General features: G+C 33.1%; 1 protein-coding gene across 1 annotated transcript; it reads left to right on the top strand.

Moving 5' to 3' along the window:
* The first annotated feature begins 8,004 nt into the window (after positions 1-8,004).
* Positions 8,005-20,400, top strand: LOC117334591 (tubulin polymerization-promoting protein family member 3-like). Its single transcript, XM_033894288.1, is given in 5 exon segments — positions 8,005-8,090; positions 13,505-13,737; positions 14,267-14,414; positions 14,951-14,955; positions 14,957-20,400. Coding segments are annotated over 4 exon segments (543 nt in total). The 5' UTR covers positions 8,005-8,090; positions 13,505-13,525; the 3' UTR covers positions 15,135-20,400.
* Positions 20,401-20,750: the final 350 nt, after the last annotated feature.

Here is a 20,750-nt window from a genome sequence, read left to right as displayed (position 1 = left end):
CACAAGTATTGTTCAAATAATATTTCTTACTTTCTACGAGTCGACTTTTACCAAATTAAATATGACATCTAATTAGTCAGATAACAACATTAAAAGATAGTAACAATTCTGTCGAGATATTGGGGATTTTGTTTGTCTGCTTGGGTTTTGCGGCCCATCGACAGTTAGGGTCATATAACATTAGGGTCTATACCCTTTCATCAACAGTTTTCAGACGCCCCTATAATTTTCCAGTAACTCGTGTCTCTTAAGTTCTAATAAATGACCTACATATTCTGTATTATCATTGGTCCATTTGACACCGGAGATTATCTTTGGAATGTTATCTGCAACTCTGCTATGTTTGGTACACTCCTACACAAAGATGACACTTAACACAGGGTAGTCGGCGTTAATACCTTTATTTCAAAATAACTATTATCTACAATATTCTCACGTGATAAACATGGTCTGCAGACGGGTTTCTCTACTCTAAGTCTTTATTAATTATTATAATTAAGCCTTCCATTAGCTTTTCTGAATAACAGTATTTAACATGGATATAAGTTGTCTACAAAATAACTGATGCTTGTTTTCGAACTGCAGTAGGTTTAGGACAGACAATTAATTTACGATAGGTGAAAGGAAATTGGCAAACGCTTTTTCTTCTATCAAAGTATTTTACCTCCCTTTTTTATACTGTCACCCAATTTCTTCCACACAGGATAATACAATATTCTCATACTTTCGCAAGAAAGAATACCCTATACCATTGAATGATACATTGTCACACTTCAACCTGAAAACAAATTTTATTGCACAGAAATATACAATAGGATTAGATAACAGGCTAAGCCTATGTAAATCTTCTCCAGGTATAAAGAGAAGAGATAATTCAAAATATAGATAAGTATAACAAATCTAGCATATTCATATGTACATATGATATAGTTTGGTCAATATAGGGATGTCATATTTGCACTAATAAGCTGTTACTGGTTAAAGGGAGGTAATAACTTCATTTGGATTTGCAGTATGTATATCCAAAAGTAGATACCATTATATTTATTATTAAAATTTCAAAGATATATTACATGAAGCTGTTGTTGGAGAGTTTGAATGGCATCAAGTCCTGAATCTACCAACACAAGGGTTTCTGGCGAAAATGTCCATTAACTCCTCCTCCTCTAGCCTTCAACTCAGGTGTGCTAGGTTCAGACCACTTGCCCAATCACCCAATCAAAGCTTTCATGAATATTCTATTGTTCATTAACAAAATGAAAATTTATAAGTAAATATTATCGAGTACAGATGATGCAATAGTTAATTAATTAAATGTAGACTTACATTAATCAATTAATCTATGAACAAATATATTTTCATTCATTTTCACACTTGAACAAGACAGTATTCTCTATACCATTGACAGGTACATCTCACATTTTAACAAGACAGTATACTGTATACCAAAAACAGGTACATCTCACACTTTAACAAGACAGTATACTGTATACCAAAAACAGGTACATCTCACACTTTAACTAGACAGTATTCTCTATACCATTGACAGGTACATTCTCACACTTTAACTAGACAGTATTCTCTATACCATTGACGGGTACATTCTCACACTTTAACAAGACAGTAAACTGTATACCAAAAACAGGTACATCTCACACTTTAACAAGACAGTATACTGTATACCAAAAAACAGGTACATCTCACACTTTAACAAGACAGTATACTGTATACCAAAAACAGGTACATCTCACACTTTAACAAGACAGTATACTGTATACCAAAAACAGGTACATCTCACACTTTAACTAGACAGTATTCTCTATACCATTGACAGGTACATTCTCACACTTTAACTAGACAGTATTCTCTATACCATTGACAGGTACATTCTCACACTTTAATTAGACAGTATTCTCTATACTATTGACAGGTACATTCTCACACTTTAACTAGACAGTATTCTCTATACCATTGACAGGTACATTCTCACACTTTAACTGGACAATATTCTCTATACCATTGACAGTTACATTCTCACACTTTAACTAGACAGTATTCTCTATACCATTGACAGGTCCATTCTCACACTTTAATTAGACAGTATTCTCTATACTATTGACAGGTACATCTCACACTTTAACTGGACAGTATTCTCTATACCATTGACAGGTACATTCTCACACTTTAACTAGACAGTATTCTCAATACCATTGACAGGTACATTCTCACACTTTAACTGGACAGTATTCTCTATACCATTGACAGTTACATTCTCACACTTTAACTAGACAGTATTCTCTATACCATTGACAGGTACATCTCACACTTTTACTAGACAGTATTCTCTATACATACCATTGACAGGTATATCTCACACTTTAACTGGACAGTATTCTCTATACCATTGACAGTTACATTCTCACACTTTAACTAGACAGTATTCTCTATACCATTGACAGGTACATCTCATACTTTAACTAGACAGTATTCTCTATACCATTGACAGGTACATCTCACACTTTAACTGGACAGTATTCTCTATACCATTGGCAGTTACATTCTCACACTTTAACTAGACAGTATTCTATATACATACCATTGACAGGTACATCTCACACTTTAACTGGGCAGTATTCTCTATACCATTGACAGGTACATCTCACACTTTAACTAGACAGTATTCTCTATACCATTGACAGATACATCTCACACTTTAACTAGACAGTATTCTCTATACCATTGACATGTACATTCTCACACTTTTACTAGACAGTATTCTCTATACCATTGACAGGTACATCTCACACTTTAACTGGGCAGTATTCTCTATACCACTGACAGGTAAATTCTCACACTTTTACTGGACAGTATTCTCTATACCATTGACAGGTACATTCTCACACTTTAACTAGACATTATTCTCTATACCATTGACAGGTACATCTCACACTTTAATTAGACAGTATTCTCTATACTATTAACAGGTACATGTCACACTTTAACTGGACAGTTTTCTCTATACCATTGGCAGGTACATCTCACACTTTAACTGGACAGTATTCTCTATACCATTGACAGGTAAATCTCACACTTTAATTAGACAGTATTCTCTATACTATTGACAGGTACATCTCACACTTTAACTGGGCAGTATTATCTGTACCATTGACAGGTACATCTCACACATTAACTAGACAGTATTCTCTATACAATTGACAGGCACATCTCACACTTTAAATGGACAGTATTCTCTATACCATTGACAGGTACATCTCACACTTTAACTGGACAGTATTCTCTATACCATTGACAGGTTCATCTCACACTTTAACTGGACAGTATTCTCTATACCATTGACAGGTACATCTCACACCACTTTAACTGGACAGTATTCTCAATACCATTGACAGGTACATTCTCACACTTTAACTAGACAGTATTCTCTATACCATTGACAGTTACATTCTCACACTTTAACTAAACAGTATTCTCTATACCATTGACAGGTACATTCTCACACTTTAACTGGACAGTATTCTCTATACCATTGACAGGTACATCTCACACTTTAACTGGACAGTATTCTCTATACCATTGACAGGTACATCTCACACTTTAACTGGACACTATTCTCTATACCATTGACAGGTGCATTCTCATACTTTAACTGGACAGTATTCTCTATACCATTGACAGGTACATCTCACACTTTAACTGTACAGCATTCTCTATACCATTGACAGGTACATCTCACACTTTAACTAGACAGTATTCTCTATACCATTGACAGGTACATTCTCACACTTTAACTGGACAGTATTCTCTATACCATTGACAGGTACATCTCGCACTTTAACTAGACAGTATTCACTATACCATTGACAGGTAAATCTCACACTTTAACTAGACAGTATTCTCTATACCATTGACAGGTACATCTCACTTTAACTGGACAGTATTCTCTATACCATTGACAGGTACATCTCACACTTTAACTGGACAGTATTCTCTATACCATTGACAAGTACATCTCACACTTTAACTGGACAGTATCCACTATACCATTGTCAGGTACATTCTCACAATTTAACTGGACAGTATTCTCTATACCATTGACAGGTACATCTCACACTTTAACTGGAGAGTATTCTCTATACCATTGACAGGCACATCTCACACTTTAACTGGACAGTATTCTCAATACCATTGACAGGTACATCTCACACTTTAACTGGACAGTATTCTCAATACCATTGACAGGTACATTCTCACACTTTAACTAGACAGTATTCTCTATACCATTGACAGTTACATTCTCACACTTTAACTAAACAGTATTCTCTATACCATTGACAGGTACATTCTCACACTTTAACTGGACAGTATTCTCTATACCATTGACAGGTACATCTCACACTTTAACTGGACAGTATTCTCTATACCATTGACAGGTACATCTCACACTTTAACTGGACACTATTCTCTATACCATTGACAGGTGCATTCTCATACTTTAACTGGACAGTATTCTCTATACCATTGACAGGTACATCTCACACTTTAACTAGACAGTATTCTCTATACCATTGACAGGTACATTCTCACACTTTAACTGGACAGTATTCTCTATACCATTGACAGGTACATTCTCACACTTTAACTGGACAGTATTCTCTATACTATTGACAGGTACATCTCGCACTTTAACTAGACAGTATCCACTATACCATTGACAGGTAAATCTCACACTTTAACTAGACAGTATTCTCTATACCATTGACAGGTACATCTCACTTTAACTGGACAGTATTCTCTATACCATTGACAGGTACATCTCACACTTTAACTGGACAGTATTCTCTATACCATTGACAAGTACATCTCACACTTTAACTGGACAGTATCCACTATACCATTGACAGGTACATTCTCACAATTTAACTGGACAGTATTCTCTATACCATTGACAGTTACATTCTCACACTTTAACTAGACAGTATTCTCTATACCATTGGCAGGTACATCTCACACTTTAACTGGACAGTATTCTCTATACCATTGACAGTTACATTCTCACACTTTAACTGGACAGTATTCTCTATACCATTGACAGTTACATTCTCACACTTTAACTAGACAGTATTCTCTATACCATTGACAGGTACATCACACACATTAACTGGACAGTATTCTCTATACCATTGACAGGTACATCTCACACTTTAACTAGACAGTATTCTCTATACCATTGACAGGTACATCTCAAACTTTAACAAGACAGTATCCTCTATACCATTGACAGGTACATCTAACACTTTAACTTGACAGTATTCTCTATTCAATTGACAGGTACATCTCACAATTTAACTGGACAGTATTCTCTATACCATTGACAGGTACACTCTCACATTTTAACTGGACAGTATTCTCTATACCATTGACATTTACATCTCACACTTTAACTGGACAGTATTCTCTATACCATTGACAGGTACATCTCACACTTTAACTGGACAGTATTCTCTATACCATTGACAGGTACATCTCACACTTTAACTAGACAGTATTCTCTATACCATTGACAGGTAAATCTCACACTTTAATTAGACAGTATTCTCTATACTATTGACAGGTACATCTCACACTTTAACTAGACAGTATTCTCTATACCATTGACAGGTACATCTCACACTTTAACTGGACAGTATTCTCTATACTATTGACAGGTACATTCTCACACTTTAATTAGACAGTATTCTCTATACCATTGACAGGTACGTCTCATACTTTAACTGGACAGTATTCTCTATACCATTTACAGGTACATCTCACACTTTAACTGGACAGTATTCTCTATACCATTGACAGGTACATCTCACACATTAACAAGACAGTATACTCTATACCATTAACAGGTACATCTCACACTTTAACTGGACAGTATTCTCTATAGCATTGACCAGTACATCTCACACTTTAACTGGACAGCATTCTCTATACCATTGACAGTTACATCTCACACTTTAACTGGACAGTATTCTCTATACCATTGACAGGTACATTCTCACACTTTAACTGGACAGTATTCTCTATACCATTGACAGGTACATCTCGCACTTTAACTAGACAGTATCCACTATACCATTTACAGGTACATCTCACACTTTAACTAGACAGTATCCACTATACCATTGACAGGTAAATCTCACACTTTAACTGGACATTATTCTGTATACCATTGACAGGTACATCTCACACTTTAACTAGACAGTATTCTCTATACCATTGACAGGTACATCTCACACTTTAACTAGACAGTATTCTCTATACCATTGACAGGTACATCTCACACTTTAACTGGACATTATTCTATATACCATTGACAGGTACATCTCACACTTTAACTGGACAGTATTCTCTATACCATTGACAGGTACATCTCACACTCTAACTAGACAGTATTCTCTATACCATTGACAGACATGTACATTCTCACACTTTAACTGGAGAATATTCTCTATACCAATGACAGGTACATCTCACACTTTAACTGGACAGTATTCTATATACCATTGACAGGTACATCTCACACTCTAACTAGACAGTATTCTATATACCATTGACAGACATGTACATTCTCACACTTTAACTGGACAGTATTCTCTATACCATTGACAGGTACATCTCACACTTTCGCTGGAAAGTACTATTGACAGGCACTACTATTAGGAATAAAATATACAATGAACATTGTTGTGAGATAGATCAGCGTCTCTCTGGTAAGACATACTGACTGATATACTGGTATAATTTATTTACCAACGTACACATGTGCATTTCTTCCTTAGTACATTTCATCCTCACATAATCTATAGTGAGCCACCTTTCTAAAAAATCAAACAGTCGAAGCAATTAGCATTATAATTCAAAATAATAAAAATCTATTTATATATTTTTATCCTTACCTATACTTTGCAATGTGACGGTTAAATGTCTGTTTAGACTGGCCACTAGCCCCAATTTTTTTTCTTAAGAATTTCTCGGCCAAATTCTAATACTAGATAATCTCCCCTGGTTTGTAACTTAGGAATCAGACATCCTAAAATCATAAAGCCAAGTTTTATTTACGATTTTAATATTCTAGAGAGAGGGGCCAGTCTAGTATATATTTTTTTATTATGGAATAAATCGCTTCGAAACTTGCACATATGTCTCTATTGATATTATACTTGACTATAGTTATACAGTCTCAATTTGAGTATTACTCATCAACCGACCGAGTAGCATATAGCTTTACTCGGATATGGATTCCCGAATTTCATTTCCGTTATTACATATTCGACACACAGAGACGGGAGCACGTGACAGAATCAGTGATGCATGGTATCGACATATCGTCCATATAGTCACACTTATTATCAGTATTGAGACCTTCTTGTAGCCCGATCGTCTCTACGACTGAAGTGGTTATTGACAATACACACATATGTATTGTTCTTTTCTATTGTCCTTCATATGTAATGGAACTTTGTTTCAGGTTCCTTGTCTGTGATGTAGCCTTCTTTATGATATTTTTTTTTTCGTATTGACATTGGGTCAGGTTGTAAATTTAAGCCATCACTTCATTTTTGTTTGACTATTGCTGATTTATTTCAATGACATTCTGTCCAGTGCCCATATAATTCAGTTTTCCTGATTAGCTGCTTATGTTTAAAGGACATTGAAGCAGATCGTTTATAAATAAATTTCTTTTTCAGTTTTCTTATTCAGCAGGGGGGATCTAACAAGAAGGATAAGATATATTAAGATGTATTATTTTACGTTTGTTTATAAATCCAGATATGCCTTTTTGTCAGCATGATGTATAGAAATGAGCTAAAGCTTGCATTAAGTTAATAATGATATAAATGTTTGTATCTCGTGCTTTATATTCAAAATATCGTCAATATATATACATATGAAGCACCGTGAATCTAAACGGATGCTATCACATGACCGGCTGCTGTAGCTAAATATAGCACGTTCCTGCTAACGCAGAGAAGCAGATGATACGTGAATCGTCAAGTTGTTAGTACTGTTTAGTATACAAGGTAAGTAATTGATGTATTTCATGGTTTAACTCCAATTGTAATTGATCAGAGATATGTCGAAATGAAGTCTGTGTTATTATCATAATTGACATGCTTTAAGACGAGGCATGATGGTGACAGTGATGTTAGCAAGCTATTATGTCTACTGCACAGACGCATATGCAGTTAACATAGGACAAATATTATTCTTTATTTGGATTACGTCATCACGGAAATAATGACGACAGTAATTTTATTGATAAAACGTAAAAAGATCAATATTGACCAGAAATGTAAATGTGAATATGTGAGCCTCGTTACGGGTTAACGTTCCGAGTCAGCCTCAGATACAGAGCCAACGTTTAGGGATGGATCGATACTATAGTGACGTAGTTCTTCTCCTCTCCATCTTCCTTATCACAGCGGCTCTCTCGTAAATTCTAAAATTATATTTACAGATTTATACTCCCGTTGCTTCACTCCTCCAACACCTACACATGTTTATATTTACCACACTAATCAAAGGACGGACGTTTACATACTCCAAGTATCTCCGCACACACACAGGGACGTGACCCTGGAGTAACTAATTTGAATTGGCCAGTGTTCAGAATATGTGTGTTGCGGTGTGGAGAATGAGGAAGCACACATGCTGTTATTAGGCTTTCGGTATGACGTGTGCAGGATTATTAAGCTCGTTCGGTCGTGTTATTTATCATATTTTTTTCTGGATATTCATATTGTAAATGAATTTATCGTATACATATATATACATATATATAAATTCCCAATATGACAATAATTAGGAACAAAAACTCGGTTATTAGGTCACATATACGTTTATAAACCAAACAGGCCAAGTAATATATATAGCATTACCAGTATTTCATTAAGTATACCCAGTATTACATAAAGTATACCCAGTATTACATAAAGTATACATAGTATTACATAAAGTATACCCAGTTTTACATAAAGTATACCTAGTATTACATAAAGTATACCCAGTATTAGATAAAGTATACCCAGTATTACATAAAGTATACCCAGTATTACATAATGTATACCCAGTATTACATAAAGTATACCTAGTATTACATAAAGTATACCCAGTATTACATAAAGTATACCCAGTATTACATAAAGTATACCCAGTATAACATAACGTATACCTTGTATTACATAAAATATACCCAGTATTGCATAAAGTATACCCAGTATTGCATAAAGTATACCCAGTATTACATAAAGTATACCTTGTATTACATAAAGTATACACAGTATTACTTAAAGTATACCCAGTATTACATAAAGTATACACAGTATTACATAAAGTATATCCAGTATTACATAAAGTATACCTAGTATTACATAACGTATACCGAGTATTACATAAAGTATACATAGTATTACATAAAGTATACACAGTATTACATTAAGACGATTCAATATTACATTCAGTTTATCATATATATCAAGGTCCAGTATTTCATTAATTAGGTTCAATATAACATCGAGGTCCAATATTTTATTGATAAAGTTCAATATTACATCGAGATCAAAATTACATTTTTATGTTCAATGTTAAAGGTGAGTATTCCATTAAGTAAGCCCAATATGAAATAAAGTAGGTCAGATGTTTTCGTAAGTCCAATATTACATTAAGTAAATAAAATACTTCATCAATGTGGTCAAACCTTAATTTACTTTTGTAGGGTCCAACAGTTACATAAGGTAAGTCCAGTTTTACATAGAATACATCACACACTACTTTAAGTAGTTTCAACGTTGCATTAAACAAATGCAATGTTATGTTAAATATATCACATGTTTTCATTAAGATGGTTCCAAATTACACTAGGTAGGTCCAAATTACATAAAGTAGGTCAACTAATACATTAATGTCCAGTATTATTATGATTAGGTACGTTATTAGATTATGTAGGCCCATATTACATTAAGTAAGGCAATTAATACCCTACATGGGTCAAACATTAAGACGATCCATAATTACATTAAGCAAATCCTAATTACATTAGATAGATCCAATATTACATTATGTAGGTTTGATAATACATTAATGTTCAGTATTACAATAGTTAGGTACACCATTACATTATGTAGGCCTGATAATACTTTAATGTCCAGTATTGCAATAGTAAAGTACATCATTACATTATGTATGTTTGATAATACATTAATGTTCAGTATTACAATAGTTAGGTACATCATTACATGATGTAGGTCTGATAATACATTACTGTTCCGTATTACAATAGTTAGGTACATCATTACATTATGCAGGTCTGATAATACATTAATGTTCAGTATTACAATAGTAAGGTACATCATTACATTATGTAGGTTTGATAATACATTAATGTTCCGTATTACAATAGTTAGGTACATCATTACATTATGCAGGTCTGATAATACATTACTGTTCCGTATTACAATAGTAAGGTACATCATTACATTATGTAGGTTTGATAATACATTAATGTTCAGTATTACAATAGTAAGGTACACCATTACATTATGTAGGTCTGATAATACATTACTGTTCCGTATTACAATAGTTAGGTACATCATTACATTATGTAGGTCTAATAATACATTAATGTTCAGTATTACAATAGTTAGGTACATCATTACATTATGTAGGTCTGATAATACATTACTGTTCCGTATTACAATAGTAAGGTACATCATTACATTATGTAGGTCTGATAATACATTTATGTCCAGTATTACAATAGTAAGGTACATCATTACATTATGTAGGTCTGATAATACATTAATGTCAGTATTACAATAGTAAGGTACATCATTACATTATGTAGGTCTGATAATACATTAATGTCCAGTATTACAATAGTAAGGTACATCATTACATTATGTAGGTCTGATAATACATTAATGTCAGTATTACAATAGTAAGGTACATCATTACATTATGTAGGTCTGATAATACATTAATGTCAGTATTACAATAGTTAGGTACATCATTACATTATGTAGGTCTGATAATACATTTATGTCAGTATTACAATAGTAAGGTACATCATTACATTATGTAGGTTTGATAATACATTAATGTCAGTATTACAATAGTAAGGTACATCATTACATTATGTAGGTCTGATAATACATTAATGTCCAGTATTACAATAGTAAGGTACATCATTACATTATGCAGGTCTGATAATACATTAATGTTCAGTATTACAATAGTAAGGTACATCATTACATTATGTAGGTCTAATAATACATTTATGTTCAGTATTACAATAGTAAGGTACACCATTACATTATGTAGGTCTGATAATACATTAATGTCAGTATTACAATAGTTAGGTACATCATTACATTATGTAGGTCTGATAATACATTAATGTTCAGTATTACAATAGTAAGGTACACCATTACATTATGTAGGTCTGATAATATATTAATGTCCAGTATTACAATAGTTAGATACATCATTATTCTATTTAGGCCTGGTAATACATTTATGTTCAGTATTACAATAGTAAGGTACATCATTACATTATGCAGGTCTGATAATACATTAATGTTCAGTATTACAATAGTAAGGTACATCATTACATTATGTAGGTCTGATAATACATTAATGTTCAGTATTACAATAGTAAGGTACATCATTACATTAAGCAGGTCTGATAATACATTAATGTTCAGTATTACAATAGTAAGGTACATCATTACATTATGTAGGTCTGATAATACATTTAATGTTCAGTATTACAATAGTAAGGTACATCATTACATTAAGTAGGTCTGCTAATACATTAATGTTCAGTATTACAATAGTAAGGTACATCATTACATTATGTAGGCCTGATAATACTTTAATGTTCAGTATTACAATAGTTAGGTACATCATTACATTATGTAGGTCTGATAATACATTAATGTTCAGTATTACAATAGTTAGGTACATCATTACATTATGTAGGTCTGATAATACATTATTGTTCAGTATTACAATAGTAAGGTACATCATTACATTATGTAGGTCTGATAATACATTAATGTTCAGTATTACAATAGTAAGGTACATCATTACATTATGTAGGCCTGATAATACATTAATATTCAGTATTACAATTGTAAGGTACATCATTACATTATGTAGGTTTGATAATACGTTAATGTTCAGTATTACAATAGTAAGGTACATCATTACATTATGTAGGTCTGATAATACATTAATGTTCAGTATTACAATAGTTAGGTACATCATTACATTATGTATGTCTAATAATACATTTATGTTCAGTATTACAATAGTAAGGTACACCATTACATTATATAGGCCTGATAATACTTAATGTCCAGTATTACAATAGTAAGGTACACCATTACATAATGTAGGTCTGATAATACATTTATGTTCAGTATTACAATAGTAAGGTACACCATTACATTATGTAGGTCTGATAATACATTAATGTCCAGTATTACAATAGTTAGATACATCATTATTCTATTTAGGCCTGGTAATACATTTATGTTCAGTATTACAATAGTAAGGTACACCATTACATAATGTAGGTCTGATAATACATTAATGTCAGTATTACAATAGTAAGGTACATCATTACATTACGTAGGTCTAATAATACATTAATGTCAGTATTACAATAGTAAGGTACATCATTACATTAAGTAAGGCCAACATTACACTGCCTAGATCCAGCGTACCAATAATGAAGTCTCAACAAAGAAATGAAAAGGAACTTAAAACAACTTAAAGAATGTACAAACTCAAAGATCTGTAGATATGTTATTGAGGTAATGCAAACTTAATCTAATAATGCACTCACGAAAAATATTAAACTATATTTATGAATGCACGTAATGTTATAATGATGTTTTCACATTTTATCCTAGTGTTAATCACTGCTAGGCTCATTATTCCACCATTTCTAAAAGATCAATACATGCTATTTTGAAAATTTATTTATTTTATAAAGCTATTTATATCTAAAGGTTAGAAAGCCATTAAATGGGACAGGAAACATACAATGTTATTTTGTTGTTCTTTCCTTTCCTAATACTATTTATTTATTTGCGGGACCTTAATGCTTAACGTTATTACTGGAACAATCACGTGATCCAAACTTTAATCATCCTTCTGGTCTCTCTAAATGCCAACATGTTATCCTCGAACTTGTAAGGGTTTACTAAGTAAAGTTTATTAAAGTGTATTACTTGTGTTCAACTTACCAATTAGTGGCTGAAAGAAAGGTAACTCTGAACGTTAGTTTACCGTTTCATTTGTATATCTTGCTAGATCGACCATATAAATCAATTATTCATAAATGCCAATGTCCATCTATAGAGATTAGTGCCCATATTGTCTTTCAGCTGGACTGTCCGTTCATACGTGTGTTCTCGTGTTTGTGCAGGGTTTATAAACATCAAACACAATGTCTTCCGACGAGGTCCAACTGAGTAAAGCTGAAACCAAAAGTGTTAAAGTAATATTCAGAGAGTACATGAAGATAACCAGCAAATCGGCTAGCCCCGACCAAATCAATTCCAAAGCCATTGGTAAACTGACAAAGAAATGCTGGCCAAAGGAATTATGCTTATATACCGACACTGTTGCTTTCCCGGCGTGTAAAGAAAAAGGAAAACCGTACGTATTACTCCTCATGCTTATATACTTACTGCTATAATTCGTACATGCTTTTTTTTTATAAATCAGTTACAACTCAGCTTAATGTTTCATTTACATACCAACTATACATAAAAAAGAGTAATGGAGGAAAGCCGCTAAGCTGATAATTGTTTTTTTTTTTTTTTTTTTTTTTTAAATAACTCTGTGTTCGCTTTATAACTATGGTACCAGACAGGTAGGAAGACTACACCGTTGCGTTGCAAGACGTAATTATTTTGGTTAGCAAACATAAGATTGTTTATCTTTGTCTGAAAAAGGTAGTGGTAACGATGATGGAAAAAAAGACGTAAAAACAAGTTCCTATTTTGTGAAGGCTTTAGGAAATAACCAAATGAAATGCAGATATGTTTTATAATTCAATTAATTTAAATTTCCTCAAATTAAACTGTAGTTATACTTCGATCACATAAACAAAAGGTAGACATCCTGAAATTAACGACCGTCGGTAAAGTTAAGTGAGGTCTCATCCTTACGGTTGTTGTTTTAGGTTCATGTTAATAAACGACGAAAAGATTAAAGAATTTATAGGACGTTGTGCCTCAAAGATGAGATCCCTCGGGAAAACTTCAAAGGAATCGTCATGGGAAGCTGAGCTTGTCGCCATGCTATCTCCACCAACTATGGAAGGAGTTACTGTAAGTTCTGATGTACAGGGTAGTAAAGCAAGTCAGAATTATATGTTTGGTAGTTGTATATTTCTTTTAAATACATAAACTAATAAATCTAATTTGAGGACAGTTATTCAATGCAATATTATACTATTTATTTTCTTAATGATTACTAAAAATCCGTCTTAATTTGTCTAACAATCTTTGTAATGAGATATGGTTCAATATGATTTGGGTAGATATTTATCTGAAACACAAACAGTATTGAAAACTGTGTTTGCGAGCTTTTCAAATTATGTTTTTCTTTTTTCTTTTTTCTTTTTTCTTTTCTTTTTTGTTTGTTTGTTTGCTTTTTAAAACAAAGACTGCTATTACTGGGCCGTCGAACAAAGCTCGCAACCACAATTCCTAGCTACTGCCTTTGTGCTTTACAATAACCTCATTTAATTTTCATGTCTGACTGAAGTTAAAAACAGGGGGCAAACGTATAGTTAAAGACATTCGAGCTTCAGTTTCAGAGATGGTTGTTTTTAAACGTAGATATGATCTATTTTTAAATATAGAAAGAATCCAAGACTGGGAACGTGGGCCATTTCACAGACGCTGCAGGGTTATACTGGAACACACAAAGAACGATTCGACGAGAGTGGTAAAGGCAAGGGAAAGGCTGGGCGTGTCGATACAACCCCTAAAGATGGGTTTGTCCAAGCTTTCAAGGACAAGGGGACGTACGACGAAACACACTGAGTACAATAACCGTATAAACGTGTTTGTAATAAGTCTATATTTATTTGAATCTGTTATACTAGAGTCTTTGATGATCTGAAGACTATTTGTTCTTTAACCTGGACAGGTAAATCAACGCTCTTCTGGGCGTAAAGATTTTTATGTTTTCCCAATCGTAACAACGTCATGTCAGAATTGTGCTGTTGTTTGGCCATGTTTCCTGCATATAAAGACTAGCACCCTACTGGCACGGCGGTATAATAGCGTCTGACAGTAGGGGGATTCTTAAACACCTCCCAATATTCGTGTTAAAAAATTAAAATATGTCCCTCTCGTGTTGTAACAATTTCTCTCAGTAACAAAGGGCTCAACATTCTAAACAGAAGAAATTATGACCTGTACAAATGTATTTTTATGCTGTTAGAATATCCCAGAATAGTTAAGTGTACAATGTAATTCGAGCATTGTTTCAGAGATGAATCTAATGTTACTATGTGGAACAAATTATTTGAAGTCCATTTGCTTGCGGTAAATTGTTAATGATTTTGTGAAGGAAAAAAAGAAAACCAATCAGATGAATGCGCTTATCTTCTATTACGATTATCGATTTTGATACTATCATGTAATAATACATTTCTATTTAACTATTTACATTTGAGTTGAAAAATAACTTTATATCATCGGTACTGGTTAATTTTTTTTATTTTTTCACCTTCAAAAAACTGCTTCAAAGTCTCCCCTAATATTTGTATTTAAAGCAGTATGTAAGTGATGGTTGAAACTGCGATATAATCAATTTTGCTGAGATTGTATTTTGGTGGTTAAGACATGGAAAATAGACGTAAGGTAAATCGTATTGTTCAAATGAGATGGATCTAAGAAAAACACAGTACCATGGCAAGTAAGAAACTGGTCAAATGAGATGGATCTAAAAATAAACAGTACCATGGCAAGTAAGAAACTGGTCAAATGAGATGGATCTAAGGCATACACAGTACCATGGCAAGTAAGAAACTGGTCAAATGAGATGGATCTATGACATACACAGTACCATGGCATGTAAGAAACTGGTCAAATGAGATGGATCTATGACATACACAGTACCATGGCGAGTAAGAAACTGGTCAAATGAGATGGATCTAAGACATACACAGTACCATGGCAAGTAAGAAACTGGTCAAATGAGATGGATCTAAGACATACACAGTACCATGGCGAGTAAGAAACTGGTCAAATGAGATGGATCTAAGACATACACAGTACCATGGCGAGTAAGAAACTGGTCAAAAGAGATGGATCTAAGAAATACACAGTACCATGGCAAGTAAGAAACTGGTCAAATGAGATGGATCTAAGACATACACAGTACCATGGCAAGTAAGAAACTGGTCAAATGAGATGGATCTAAGACATACACAGTACCATGGCAAGTAAGAAACTGGTCAAATGAGATGGATCTAAGACATACACAGTACCATGGGAAGTAAGAAACTGGTCAAATGAGATGGATCTAAGACATACACAGTACCTTGGCGAGTAAGAAACTGGTCAAATGAGATCGATCTAAGAAATAAACAGTACCATGGCAAGTAAGAAACTGGTCAAATGAGATGGATCTAAGAAATACACAGTACCATGGCAAGTAAGAAACTGGTCAATTGAGTCGAATGCCAAACCTAATGATGTTAAAAGCAATATTATAGCATATATCATTAGTGTTATTATCCTTTATTTGTTCAGTTAAAGTGGTAAAATTAATGCTACAGTTCAAAACTTGATTATGTAACCAGGTTAATTAATCCTACAGTTCAAACCTCGATTATGTAACCAGGTAAATTAATGCTACAGTTCAAAACTCGATTTTGTAATCAGCTAGAATTTATCCTACAGTTCAAAACTCGATTTTGTAATCAGCTAGAATTTATCCTACAGTTCAAAACTTGATTATGTAACAAGGTTAATTAATCCTACAGTTCAAACCTCGATTATGTAACCAGGTAAATTAATGCTACAGTTCAAAACTCGATTTTGTAATCAGCTAGAATTTATCCTACAGTTCAAAACTCGATTTTGTAATCAGCTAGAATTTATCCTACAGTTCAAAACTTGATTATGTAACAAGGTTAATTAATCCTACAGTTCAAACCTCGATTATGTAACCAGGTAAATTAATGCTACAGTTCAAAACTCGATTTTGTAATCAGCTAGAATTTATCCTACAGTTCAAAACTCGATTATGTAACCAGGTAAAATTATCAAATGACATGTCATGGTTATACTTTATTATACATGCAAATCTCAAAATTTCAAATTTAGATTAGACAGTTTGCAATTTCATATTCGATATCCATGTTCACATATGCATTGGAACTCCATGGGCAAAATTAATATCTTTCAATGTATGATAGAGTGCTGTCCCTTTGGTAGATTTGATTTCCTTCATAGGTTGACGTATATGAGGGTCAATGGAGCTTTCGTGGTAAAATAACAAGTGTGCATATAGAATGAAAAATGATAGCAGAGATTCAATACGTCAAAGGACATTGTTTATTGTAAAACGTTTCGTGAAAGTTTTTCATTGTGTTTTTCATTAAAAGCTATAGTGCAAGCTGCTTGTTTATGATATCATGATTGGTAAAACATAAAATATGCAAATTGAATTAAAAAAATGGCAGTTTTAATGGCAGCATTATTGAATTTGTAAAGAAATGGATGTTTGGGTAATACGTGTACACATGCAGACACACATGCTTATATAGAAGGTTTTGGAAATAAAAATTATATACGTTTAACCATTTATTTATGTATGTATTTTGACGATATTTTAACACTTATATATATATACATTTTCGTTTTTTAAGTGTTGTACTTAAATCAACATTCAGTTAAATTATTTGAAGAACATCAATTATTTTTCATTAATCATCATGTAATTGACATCACTCGAGTTTTTTTTCATGCGTATAGACTTGATATGCGACTGCAGTACCTTTCATTCACTTTCATGACGAGTATGCCCCAATATGCAGTGAATGTAAAACTAAAGACAATATAAGCCTTTCCTAGTGATCAATATCGTCATGGTTTGCAGCGATGCGCATGCGTCATATGATTTTAGCGCATTTAAGTTAACTCGATCGCCATCGATATTTGGAAATAGACTGTATCCGTCTGAAGCGTGTTGTTGGCTTTTTTTTTTATTGCACTTACTTCAGAATATTCCCTATAACTATTCAATTTCGATTTACATGTTAAACATCGCTGATGAAGAAAACAAAACCCTTTCTGAACAACTGTTTATATTTTTGGTCCATTTCCATAGTCGCTGTAAATATCATTGATATTTTATCGTGTTTTATCAATAGTGATTAGAGCTTTTGGGACTCTCGTCTGGGCACTGGACTTTGGGTAACATTAGGAATCACACGGTAACACTTGGGAGTCCTGAGGGCAATGAGACTCTGGGGCACCAGCAAGGATCACGCGCTGGTGAAATTAGGGGCACTTAGAAACACAGGAAAGAATGGGAAACACTGGGAGCATTGAAGCCGCATTGATAGTATAGCCGAGGAAAAACACACCTTTTTATAAGCATTTATAAGTGGGGAAAATATGGTTGACATTTTCTCCGACTATGTAGTTTCTCTCTTGTACGCTGAAATTAGCCGGCAATTTTTGACACTGACGTATAGATATCTTTTTACAGTATTTTCTGTATGTCCTTTATTGATAATGGCTTCATTTTAAGACTGGCGTTGTTCAGACACTTGTGTGTTAGAAAGTCTTTCCTATGTGACAATCGAATTGAACGGGTAAAGCCTGTCCCAGGTCAATTTTCTATTGTAGTAGATATATATTGTACTAGGGACGTAACTAGTGTAATGTCTGATATTAATCCATTATATCTATATTGATAATATATAGACTATTTTTATCATATCTTGTTACAATTATTAATATACGCTAAGAATAATATAATATAGAATGATATATTAGAATATTACCTCAAGTTATTACAATATTTCATTATTATCAAAACGTATATAGCTTCAGTAGTTATAAGGTTGAAAATGGACGATTCCAAAAGCTGTAGAGAACCGATGAAAATGTCGCCCCGTATAGAATTAATTTCAAACAAAGAGAAAAGTATTTCCTTCTTTCAAACCGACTTTATTTGCTCACGTGTGAAGTAATACCAATAATGTAGGGATATATAACGTTTTCAGTCAGTGTAAAGCTCGCTCTTGTCTCCAACGAAGTCGCCGTAAGTGACTGCCTTTGTGAGTGATAGATATGATATATATACCGAATGCAGGCAATATATTCTGTCATTATTGACATAACTTGTAACCATTGTGATTTGAAGTAAAGATAAATTTTGTTCCAGTGGCAAACATATGATTGTGCTGTAACAATATTTCAATATGTGCCATGATAAAAGCATACAGACATCAATTAAACATTTTATCTGTTGCATTAAATTCCTCATGAAATGTTTTCATATGATCTGGCCTTTGTTGCATCAAATATGTGACCAAGAGAATAACGTTTTGAAGTTTTAAAATCCCTTGTTGTCCATTTGTGAATAAATATTGTATTATATGTAGATAGATAAATCATCGCATTCTTCCTTCCATACAGATATAATGTAATACAGTAAAAATGGCAAGCCAGGTTGATATTTATTCAGGAAGTAATGTAAATCTTGTATTGATTTTTATTCAATTATTTAAGATGTCCTATATACAGTGGCTTACAAATACATATATAAGAATGCAGTTGGGACTACGCACTAAATTCAAAGAATAGCGGGCATTCGAGTAAAGCGGGTTCAAATAATGGTGTTCATCTAGTCTTCTCTATCGTAATATCTTATGTACTAGAATATCTTATATTATCTCGCAAAATACAGGGTCAACATTGCTCAAGGACTATTCATCGACATGGCGTGTCATAAATAAGAACTCGTTTGGTGCAACAACATAGTGTTGTCAACAATCAGGCCACGTGGAACAATAGTGGATAAACCGAGTGTATTGTTACGTCATATTGAAAGACAAACATATGAATTCCTAGCATTACAAAATGTTATTTCTTAATTTACATATATCATTATTCACGTGGTATCTATTAAGCGATTAAAACATTTATCTGTGTCTAATTCAACCATTTTCTGTAAATGTCATGATTATCATATATTTATTGATTGACATATTATTGTAATCTGTTTTAACCATAATTTATTGTCTTCTGTGTAATATGATCCATATTAAATTTGAAAATCTTATTGTATTTTGAGTTAGTTATATGTTACATTATAAATTGTGGAACCGAATGTATACAGTTGATTTAGGCCATTGAAATAATGCCATATATGACTATTGATCGATAAGTCGTGTAATACGTTGGTGATGTGTTTAATTCAATACTTATTTCTACAATTCCAGACCGGGACAGTCTATTTCGCCATTTATCTACCTTACCTACATTTATAAATGACCATCTGTGACTTAAAAGGTATGATAGGTTAAATACATAAGGTATTGATCAGACCATGAAATACTAAGATTCAGAACTACGGCCATCAAATCAATATACATTTATACAATAACAGAAAGTTATATGTGACATAAAGTC

The sequence above is a fragment of the Pecten maximus genome, chromosome 1, assembly GCF_902652985.1.
Source record: "Pecten maximus chromosome 1, xPecMax1.1, whole genome shotgun sequence".
NCBI lineage: Eukaryota > Metazoa > Mollusca > Bivalvia > Pectinida > Pectinidae > Pecten > Pecten maximus.
Note: the sequence above shows the minus strand (reverse complement) of the source record. Positions and strands in the feature narration are given on the sequence as shown.